The 10,953-nt window shown below is 40.7% G+C and overlaps 1 protein-coding gene across 5 annotated transcripts; it reads right to left on the bottom strand.

Moving 5' to 3' along the window:
• Positions 1-118: 118 nt before the first annotated feature.
• On the bottom strand, positions 119-10,899 carry LOC310760305 (nephrocan-like). 5 transcript variants are annotated; one of them, XM_083608615.1, is made up of 4 exons: positions 10,794-10,899; positions 5,161-5,305; positions 1,909-2,810; positions 119-1,239 (listed from the first exon to the last, which is right to left on the bottom strand). In XM_083608615.1, exons 1-4 carry the CDS (start codon positions 10,802-10,804, stop codon positions 792-794), a joined length of 1,506 nt encoding a protein of 501 aa, XP_083464741.1. In that variant the 5' UTR covers positions 10,805-10,899; the 3' UTR covers positions 119-791. The 5 variants fall into 5 exon arrangements, with proteins under 5 accessions (XP_083464741.1, XP_083464743.1, XP_083464742.1 ...); XM_083608617.1 differs by having other exon boundaries at positions 10,684-10,814; XM_083608616.1 differs by lacking the exon at positions 10,794-10,899 and adding an exon at positions 9,962-10,342.
• Positions 10,900-10,953: the final 54 nt, after the last annotated feature.

The raw sequence follows: 10,953 nt of genomic DNA, 5'->3' as shown, positions 1-10,953 counted from the left end.
TGCTCATTTTCGGTCACTGACTCTGAATAAGAGGCCACCGTACCCAACAGTTTCATAATCCGTTAATATATACTTTTCCTGTGACCGAACAAACGAAGATGCACTGGAGGAACGACCATACGTTTAGTCAATTTTATTGGTGCACTACTAATTTTCATTTATTCACATTCTTGTTTTTCCCATGACACCTCATATTAAATGCACAGCGAAGTGGATTCTAACAAAGCACTTTGTGATTTCAAAACACTACCACCCTGCCTACCCACACTCTCAAATACGAATATCTTGTTTATACAATTAATTGCTATAGATAGCCAACATTAGTGTTGTATGAAGTGGCACTTGAATTACAACACAACAAAAGCAGGACACACACCCTGGACATTTGCTGTATGAAAAGTTACAGGATTTTAGCAGGAAGCTATGGTACATGCACTGATCAGAAACGAAACAGATTGGTTCACCCCAAATGTTTTGCATGTGCAAACAGTACTGAAACCAGGTTTGTGTATAGCCACCCCAATACCATCATTAGGGCCCACTGAAGTGTTGTCTAAACAACATTAATACAGCACTAGATTTGTCTCATTCCCATTCCAAACATTTGGAAACTGGAAGAATGCAACAGCCCAGCCTTACCAGGTCAATCCTGGGTAGAGCTAATGATTTCAATAGGTTTAGAAGCTGCTGACTAGATACAATTTTGTAGGTCAAAATGAAAAAATGTCAGGGATAGATTGCTCTGGAGGACCGAATTAATCTCAAGTTCGCAATTTATTGGGGACTTCTATTTAATATATTTCATAATCATAATAATCATCCATGTTTACTCTGAGACTGGAGGGATTATCAACGCTTGTGTTCTTTCCTATTTCTTCTCCTTCTTCTAATGAATACAGATTGTTGTGTGCACACAAATGCAGAACCTTTCTTGAAGACATCCAGCTTTCACCCTGGCTTTCTGCTGGTGCTTTACATTGTCCTCCTTTAACATCTATGCCTTTGGCTGTGAGCACCCTTCTGGTTTTGAGGAATTCGCAAGTGCAATTCCATGGGTTGCTGTCCAGATATAGGTATCTGAGTCGAGGTAAATATTTCCAGAGACTGGGATCTATGGTGGATATATTGTTGTTCCGTAGGTTTAAGACCTGCAGGTGCCTTAAATTCTTCAGCTCCTGCTCCTTAATTCTTTGTATGCTGTTTCCTTTCAGATCCAGTCTGGCTAGTGTATGTGGGAGTCTGAAGTAAAGAAAGAAACATTGTTTTATGTAGTATCTTAAAACAAGAAGCCTGTCATTAGGATGAGAAATAATGCCTTGCCTGAAGGCCACCCAGTTAGCATTATAGTAGAAAAGTGATTTGAAACCAATTTCTTGCACATAAACCAGACTAGGGAGTAATTTGAGCAAGGACTCATCTTTGGAATACAGTGGTTTAGACTAAATTGGTTTCCTGGGAGGCATGAGTCCTAGCGCCTGTGTTTAGAAATCAGATTCTGGACTCAAAAAATCTGGCCACTGCACTGAAATAAGTGCCATGTATGCTGTTTGCACATTGATCTGTTCTGAAGCAATATCAATCCCTATTCATTATTTGTTAGATTGATATCCCACCATTTCGCCATTCAGCTCAAGGCAGCATGCACAGTCACCCCTCCCCATTTTATCCTGGCAACAGGCCTGTGAGGTAGGTTAAGCTGAGAAACAGTGAGTTGCCTAGCGTTCTCCAGTGAATTTCATGGCCGAGTGGGGATTTGAACTAGGGTTTCCACAGTTCTCAGCTGACTTTATCATTATGCCACACTGGCTTTAACTTATCCCAGTCATTTAAGTATTTTGCAGTGGCAAACTTGCAGTTTTCTTACAGTTGTTGCAGGTGTGAAAAGGGGAGCCTAATCCAGTCACATACCTTAATGGAATAGAGCCAAGTAGATTTTGTTCAAGTGCCAGATTAGACAGTTGCGTGCAGTTCTGAAGTGCCCCATCTTCAAATGTGGCAACAACATTGTTGTCAAGGAAGAAGTGCTTTAGACTATGTAGTTCCTGGAAATCTTGCGCCTTTATTCTGTCAATCAGGTTATTGCTACAATCAAATTTCTGTAGCGTGACTGGTAATCTGGATGGGATTATCTGGAGCTTGTTCCCAGACAGCTCCAGTCTAGTTAAACTGGAAAGAAACTCTGCGCCCTCAAGTGATGAAAGCTGGTTTTCAGACAGGAAAAGCTCTGACAAGTTTGCCATTTGCCTCATATCTCCAAATTTTAGCATTTTGAGCTGGTTTCTTTCTAACTTCAATGTCAATAAAGATGTAGGCAGATCTGAAGGGGTGTTTGTCAGTAAATTGCCATTTAAGTTGAGAAATAACAAATTGCAAAGCGATATAAAAAATCCTCCTGAGAAAGATTGCAGCTTATTGTTTTCCATGCTAAGATACTTTAGGTTGGGTAGGTAGAAGGTTCCAGACACATATTCCATATTATTTCCATCCAAAGTCAAACTTTGTAAGCTGCTGAGGGAGGAGAGAGTACTAAAAGAAAGAGCCAAAATCACATTGCTTTGTATTTCAAGTACCCTTAATTTTTGTAAACCTTCAAAATTAGATTCATGTACAAGACTTATTAAATTGTCCCCCAGCTTCAGTACTTCAAGGCTTCCTGGAAGCAAGCTAGGTATGTGCCTTAGTTTATTTTTCTGAAGTTCCAAGGTCCTCAATGCATCCAGAGCTTTGAAAGTGTTATTCTCCACTGATTCTGTCCCACTCCAGGTCAGGACAAATTCTTCAAGGGCAGACATGCTGCTGATGTCAGTTACCTAAAGGACAAAAGCCACAACAAAATTATTTCTGGCCAAACTAATTCAGAGATGGATTTAGTTTCATGGAATGGCCACAAATCATCATTCAAATAAATGGGAGTTATGCAAGAACAATATTATACTGTACGTGAGCATGATTTAATTTTAGCCAAACTAGATTTTGTCCATGTTTCATGGCAAGTTGGAGCCCTCTAGAGGCTTGGCATGGAACAAACACTATACTATTCAGATTTACCTGGGAGTAAACCCCACTGAGCTCTAATATTTACAGTGCATAGGCTAGCATTGTAAAGATTAGAATATTATGAAAATTAGAATTGCTGAGTTTCCTTCTGGGATATATGTCTTAATTAGAATGTGCCTTTAGAAACATTAGTATTTCAAATTAAACAAAGCATTTGTTAGTTATAAAACAATATTTCTGTTGAATTTAGAAATATATCTTTTAATGATTCAGCAGTAAAAAATTAATGAACTGAAAAGAATTTTTAAAATAATATCAAGGACGATATCCAATATATGGCAACACTATTCTGATTCTAGAATTGAAGTGTTGTGAGTTGTAGAACCATGGATTTTTAAATTACTTGGTTTGGCTTGACTGTGTGCTTTATTTGAAATATCTTCATACATCAGTTCAGAGATGGTTTCTATTTTTGTAGAGCACACAAGAAAATGCTAGCATCATCTCATGACATAAATTTTGGCACTTCTTTTAGAAGTTTTAAGAAGAAAGAACAAAACAGCCCTTTGTGCAAAGGTGCTCTACAGGTTTGTGTTACAACTGGCTATCCGGTCAGTAGTTGACAAAATAGTCAATTACCCTGATAAGAACCTCCATTTTTCTTTTATGGTCATGACATGCAAATACTATTTTTCTTGCCCGTGAAATTGTGATTATACTTTGTACTAATGAGCAAACAAACCTATTTGTGTAAGAACATTTATTGGTCTGTCTAATGTACAAGAGGTAAAAGTAAATTTTGGCTGTAATAAACAGATCAGTCCACACATATTAGAGCAACATTTGTCAGACATGGTCAGTTATGGTTTTCAATCAAGGGCGCATTGGGTGGCAAACCCAAGATTTACTGCTATGTAATCACCCACAATTGTGGCTAATACTCTGTGTGTATACAGACCCTCCTAGTGTCCCTATTTTCCAGGGATGTCTCTGATTTAAATAAGTTGTCCTGGTTTCTTATTTGATCCTAGAATGTGCCGCTTTTTCTGCTTATTTGCTTATTAAAACTGTTAAAGGGACAGGAGTAGGCTGTGCCATTTGGCACACTGTTGCAGAACTACCAATACCATGCATTGAACTTGTACAGAGGAAAGGTTATTTTTTGTACATGTTCAAATGAAATAAATTTATTTCTCTCAATGGTAATGGAAAACAGCTGTATAATGTCATAAATATTTGAATATTATGGATGATATTTAATATATGACAACACTATTCTGATGCTAGAACTTACCTGCTACAAGTCATATGCGTTATGTTTTGGTCACCTGATTTGCTCAAGCATTTGCGGGTTACTGATAACAACCTCTGATGGATAGTCTGGCTATTGTTTGTCTTTTAGTCTGCTTATTTATGTGCTTTTATTTACCTTGTTTTAATTATTATTTTATTAAGTTGTGTTTAACTGTTAAGTCAAACTGGAATTTTTATGAAGTACAGTATAAAAATATGCCGTGTGTTTTAATATAGAACAGATGTGGGGAACCTTTCGCCCTCCTAAGGTTGCTGAACTACGACTCCCATCATCCCTTGCCCTTGCTGGGGTTGATGGGAATCACAGTTCAGCAACATTTGGAGGGGCCAGTGGTTCCCCACACCTGACACCAAGCATGGGGAAGTGTTCTCTAAAATTCAGAAGGGAACAATGGATGGTGTTTTTTATTTAGACAAAATAAAAGGGAGCATATTCTTGTTCCATGTTTTAAACTGAACCTTGTAGCCCAAGGCTGTGCACTCAGAACTAAGGTAATAATACTATTAATATTATTATTAATAATAGGCTTAGATCTGAGTTCATAGCCCTGGGCTACAAGGTTCAGTTTAAAACATGGAACATTATTATTATTATTATTATTATTATTATTATTATTATTATTAGCATTAGCAGCAGACACATAGGAGAAGAGGGCTCCTGATATTGTAACAGCAGTATAGGAAAGGAAATATCTGTAGAGGCAATTCTAACCCCACCCTCCCAATAAAACCTCCAGTACCAAATTCTGCATCATATACAAAGATTGCATATGTAATAAGTCTGTCCTCTTTTGCACCTTGCCACTCTAATTTGAAAATGTAGGTTAGCTGATGAATAAACCATCCTACCTGGAGGCGTTTGATCTTGCCATGGCTGATGTAAATCCCCCTGGTAGTTTTAGCAATCTCTTTAGGCACTTCTCCAACTCTATAGCACTGCACTCTCCCTGCCAAGTCACAGTGGCATTTCCGCGGGCATGTGGGGGTTTGAGCTCTGCAAGGATAAAACAAGAGGAGTAAAAGGCAAAACAGCTGCATTTTCCTAAATAGCACCTTCCCGAGCAGCACCAGCTTAAATGTGAGCTGCAGCATGAATTTAGGTGCCATGTGTTCTTTTATACCGTAACACCTGATAAAAAGATAATACAGATGCGTGTTTTACTTTTGTTTAAAAGAGAGGGAACAGAAAAGGCAATCTCTTAACTTCCTTGGGTTAAAATATTCACAGGCATCACAAAGAGCAAAAGGTTTAAACAATGATAAGGAATCTTTATTCTGGCTGGCATGGAAATTGATCTTATTTATTGGCTGTTGCCTAATCTGCAAACACTTCTGTTATCTGTAGTTTCCTAGTTTGGTTAAGTGTGACACCACAGAATGAGTGGGGAGAAAAGATAAAGAGCTGTTTTATAGTGGGCTATAAAATTTTTGGATTTTCAATGACCCCATATTAAAAGCATCAGGAAAAAAACCCTGAAGCTCCTCTTTCATCCCGACACACAAACATAGTTGCATGATTGATCCAGAGGAATCAAGCCAGTTTACTTTGTTTTTAAAATATACTATATTTTACATAGATTTCTATATTTTACATCATTCAGCGATTGTCATTGACATTTATTTTGAGTTATTTTAAAATGTATACATATGTTGTGAACAGCCCTGTGATCTTCAGATGAAGAGGGGCATACAAAATTCATAAACAACAACAACAGCAGCAGCAGCAACAACAACGTTGTCTGGTGCAAAAATGTCACTTGAAGAACTTGAGTATCTTTTGTTTTCCTAGGATTTAGTTACTGAAAATCTGTAATGATGGAAGGCTGATTTACTATCCTCTGCTTTTCATCTGTGGATTGCGTTCCCATTTCACCTCTCACTCACCCAGAACTCCTGTACTCTTTACAGCTGGAGGCACAAAAAATTAATGAATGAATAATTCCTCATAATCACATCTACATCTTTAAGAATTCAGGTCTTCTCTATCCAGGTCTAACACTGTTCAATAGTCTGTATGAGCTCTTTGCTTTCAAACCCAAAGTCGGAGTGATCACTGTATTTGTGCATAAAATTATTTTATATGCCCCTTCATATAGGCAGGTGTGAGTGCACTTGCCCTACTTTTACTACTGTGGGGCTGCACTCTGGATTTAAAGCACAATCTCCTGTTATGTAAAGCATAAGATGTTCAACCAGATGAGGGCTCCTTCTCCAGCCCATTTCTTGGCATTGTTCACTGGTTCTTGGGGCTGCTGGGCTACAAATGCCTTGCAATATTTTTATTCCTGTGTGCAGCTGTGGAGAAGCAGTAAAAACCCCCACTCTGCCATGTTTGCTGAGTCCAGGAAACTCCCTCTCTTTTGCTCCTAACACTCTTTTTTTGGGCCAGGGCTTGTAAACGTTCAGTGGGAGTATGCTGTCACCATCCCTCTGCTTTCTGTTTGTCAACTGCCCTAAGCAAAAGAGAGCTATTGCTATTCTGTGTGTGCAGCTGCTATTGATGTGGCCTTGGAAAAGTCTTTTCCTCCCCCAGTGAGTCACAGCCCCTTGTATACTGTGCTGCAAAATGGTGCTTGTGAGGAGCGTAAGGAAGACTGGCATTAGAAAGGTGCTGCATTATTGCAGAAAGGAGAAATCAGAATGAAAGGAGAAATCAGAATGGTTACAATATTTGGGACAACCAGGAGGGCAACCAGAAGGCAATCAGGAGGGGACATGACAAAGACATATAAAATTATGCCTAGATGGCATGATTTTCTAAATTGCATAAAAATGCAAGAATTTGGGACTAACAAATTAAGCTGAATGTTAGAAGATTCAGGACAAAATAAAGTATTTCTTCACATAGTGCATAAGCAAACATTGGAATTTATTCCTTCAACAGGTAGTGATGGCCAAAAGCTTAGATGGCTTTAAACGAGTAAATAAATCCATGAAGAATAAAGTTATCAATGGCTACTAGCCATGATGGCTATATTCTGTGTCCACTGGTGGAGACAGCATGCATCTGAATACCAGTTGCTGGCACACACAAGTAGGAAGGGGGCTGTTGCGCTCAAGTTGTGGGTTTCCCAGAGGCATCTGGTTGGCCACTGTAAGAACCAAATAATGGACTAGACAGGCCTTTGCCCTGATCAAGCAGGGTCCATCTGTTATTATTGCTGGAGTTTTTATTGAGATGGTTGCTGGCCATGCCACCAGGGCCCATATGGTGTCATTTTGAGCATTTTGTTCCAGGGCTGTGTGCCGGGGGTATCATGAATTCATGCCCATCATGAATTCATTGGTTCCCTTCCTGTGTGGTCAGCATGTGGGCATCATTGGCAGCACTGTGACAACATTCCCCTGGATGCTGTTTTTATGCCATTTTGGAATTTTCTGAGTGCTATATTTGCCCCTCTCCTCCTTGGCACGTGTGACTAGAATACAGTAATTGTTCCACCAGTATACAGGCAGTGTATTTCTTCCTGCCCCTGCCAACACAGCTGGCAATGTAATTCAAGATTGGTCTGTAAAGGTCCCATTTGTCTCACTGATTTCTTGTTCTTGTTGCATTTAAAGAAACTGCTGTTTTTATGTATTTAGGCATTTACTCCTTGAATACTTTATTTACCTGCCTAATAGTTTTATATTTGTTTTGTTCTTTTTTATTTTTCCCATTGGAGCAAGACTTTTGAATGCAAGCCTTTTTGTCTTGTGTGGTTTCCTCAACACTGCTCTTCCTTAACTACAATGGCATTCTCATGAGCCCATATACATGCTCCAAATTTCCTGAAGGGACTCTCGCCTATAACTTGGTTTTAAAATAATGCCCTAGGCTTTGTCAAGTTTCCTTGTCTAAAATGAATGTGGCTTCAAGCTCCTTAAGGTGGTTTCCATATATACCATTCAGCAACAAATAAAATGCTAATCAGATTCAGGCTACCACTCAATATTAAATACGTACTCACCTCCTCTCCTGTAGGCTCTTTGACTAATTTATTACATCTTGAAATGTACCAGTTAATGTGAGGATAATTGAGGCCACCCATTATTACCTTTTTTCTCTTCAACTAACTCTAATTTCTTTACCTCAAGATAGGCATCAGAATTTGAGTAGAGGTGGTGATATTTCCTTCCTCCTATATTGCTTTTTTGGCGGGCTATTTCTATCCACAATGATTATGTGATTTATTTTTTTCACCAAACATTTCCAGTTCTTAACATTGCAATCCATACATTATTGTGGTGCACCTACTCTGCTCTCCTGCATGCACCACGTGAACCTTCACTTTATATTCTTGCACTTTCCTTGTTTGTGTTTGCTGCTGGTTTTATTGCTGGTTTACTTGATGTGGATGGTTTTACAAGTTATTGTTTTACGGATGTAAGACATATTGGACAATTTAATTAGGAAGGCAGGATCAAAAAAGGTGTTACGTAAATAAGAAGTTCAATGGACAGTATGTCCCCCGCTTAAAAACAAACAAACTTGAACAGGGATTTGTCCTTGGATTCTGGCATTTGAATGAACCACACCTGTCAGTGATAATAATCTTTATGACAGGACAATGTTTGTTGTACTGTTTCTACCTATGCCTCTTGATGAAAAAGAGTTTGCTGTCTTATCAAGAGCAAATGCTGCACCCCTCGATACACAAAGTCATTCTGAAAATTCAAAGGAAGCTGCTACTTTCCATGGTCCTTCCAACCAGCAAAGGGATAGAGGCCTTCCAGAAATTTTAAAAGCCTTCCCATTTATTTAAGACTGCAATCATATGGACACATGCTAAAAAGCCTCACTGATATAGTGGGATTTGCCTTTGAGTACACATGCGCATGACTGGACTATTATGCTAGCTCTATCCAGAGCCAGTAACACCGAATTTGGTCAGACATGTTGGAGGTGCTAAGATTCCTCTTTGCAGTTACATTGTATTCAAACAAAGCAGCACAGTGGTGGAGGGAAGGAATCCTTAATAGCCTAATTATTGTTTTGTTTTTTTAAGGGATCAAACAAAACTCTTCCCAAAATTATAGGGTATTGCAGTACAGAAAGTATCACTGCTGGTTCTTGCCATTTATTTAAATGACTAAACTCCTGTTCTTAGACATGCTGAGTCTTCAAATAAGCTTTTAAAAAATCTTCCAAGTTTGTAAAAATCAGATGGGTGGAGAGGAGGAACTTTTAAATAAGTGTTTTAGGATATGTGATGCTAGCACACCTGTCCAAGTTATATTCTTGGAGGATAGGTGGGAGGAAAGCAATTCTGCTCCCCCATAACACAATATATTCGCCCAAGTAGAAGGAAAATGTGATTACCACACAGCAGATATGCTAACAGGTTTGTTTGTATCCCACTTCTTAAGTACTGTGTTACTCCCTGCACAAATGGAAGTAAGTTTGGATGGTCTATTAGGGGACAGGCTAGTAAACTGCGGATTCACTGTGACTCTGAACACAACAAATGGAAAGGATTTCAAGCCTTATTCAAGCCTATGAGGTATTTAGGGAACTTTCCACGCTAATCATTTAGAATGTAAGCCTCAGGTAAGGGACTGGCTTTTTTCACACTGTCGTACAATGCCATTTTTTTTAATGTTTCTTGTATGCTGCAACAGTTCATACGTTGAGCTTTCTAGGGCCAAAAAAGCCTTGGTTTTTTTTTACCCGGGAATATGCAGTGTTTCCTTCCGATCCCGCCTTCAGTGCTTGCACTTGTGTAGAGCTCGAGTAGTGGGGGCAGTAGATAGATCCAGCTGATCGCAGTAGATCGGGAAGGGTCTCTGACTTCCAGCATCCAAACTTCCTTTCCTCACTAAAACAAAAACCTAACCCGGCATGGACTTTTGAGCACAAGAGCTCAGTTAAGACCTCAAGTTAAGTGCTAGCACTGGAAACAAGTGCCTGGGCTCAGAATGTGCTCAGAAAAAGGCGCCTTGTTCTTAATTCCAAGCCCTTTGCTGTGGGTGGTAGATGTTCCTAGTAATAAAAAAAGGCTCCCCCACCCCCTTTGCTCAGCCACAGCTTCTGGGAGAAGTATGGCAACGCTCAGAAACGGACTCAGGAAACCTCCCCGTCGCCTCGCGCTCTCTCCCGCGCGGCTTCCTAACGTCAATGCGAGCTCCCGACGGACCAATAAGCAGCAGCATTGCCCGTCGCTATTGCCGGCCGCTGTGGGAAACAAGACGCTGGGCTAGACAGGCCTGTCGAGGAAGATCCAGGAAGGATTTTCTCACGTCTTTAAGCGAATGAGAACCAGACCGAAAGCCCGGCTGCTAAACTCGCGCCGTCCTCGAAGTAGAGCTGCGCCGCAGCGCCCCCTCTGGCAGAGAGCAGCAGCAGCCGCGCCCGTCGATCGACGATTTGTGGGGAATCTCGGCCCAACCGACCTGACTTGCGAAGAAGCCTCCGTTGTGGCAGGCCGAAGAAGCCGAGCGCCGATCTGCTCGGCAGCGGTTTTCCTGCGTTGCCCTACCGGGTGACAGAAGCGAAGTCGCACCTAGCGCGCATGCGCCGCCCCCCCCACCCCTCGTTCTCCCTTAGCCGCTGCTCCGCCCTCGCCGCTCTCGAGCTCAGGCCGACGCTTCCCTGTCCCGCCTCGCCTCGCGGGCACCGAGGGGAGGAGGGGGCCGTCCCGCGGGCGCCGGCGAGGGTTAGGT

The sequence above is a fragment of the Podarcis filfolensis genome, assembly GCF_964270895.1.
Source record: "Podarcis filfolensis genome assembly, chromosome: 3".
NCBI classification, from domain to species: Eukaryota; Metazoa; Chordata; class Lepidosauria; order Squamata; family Lacertidae; genus Podarcis; species Podarcis filfolensis.
The sequence above is the reverse complement of the archived record's forward strand: the minus strand, read 5'-3'. Positions and strand labels throughout refer to the sequence as shown.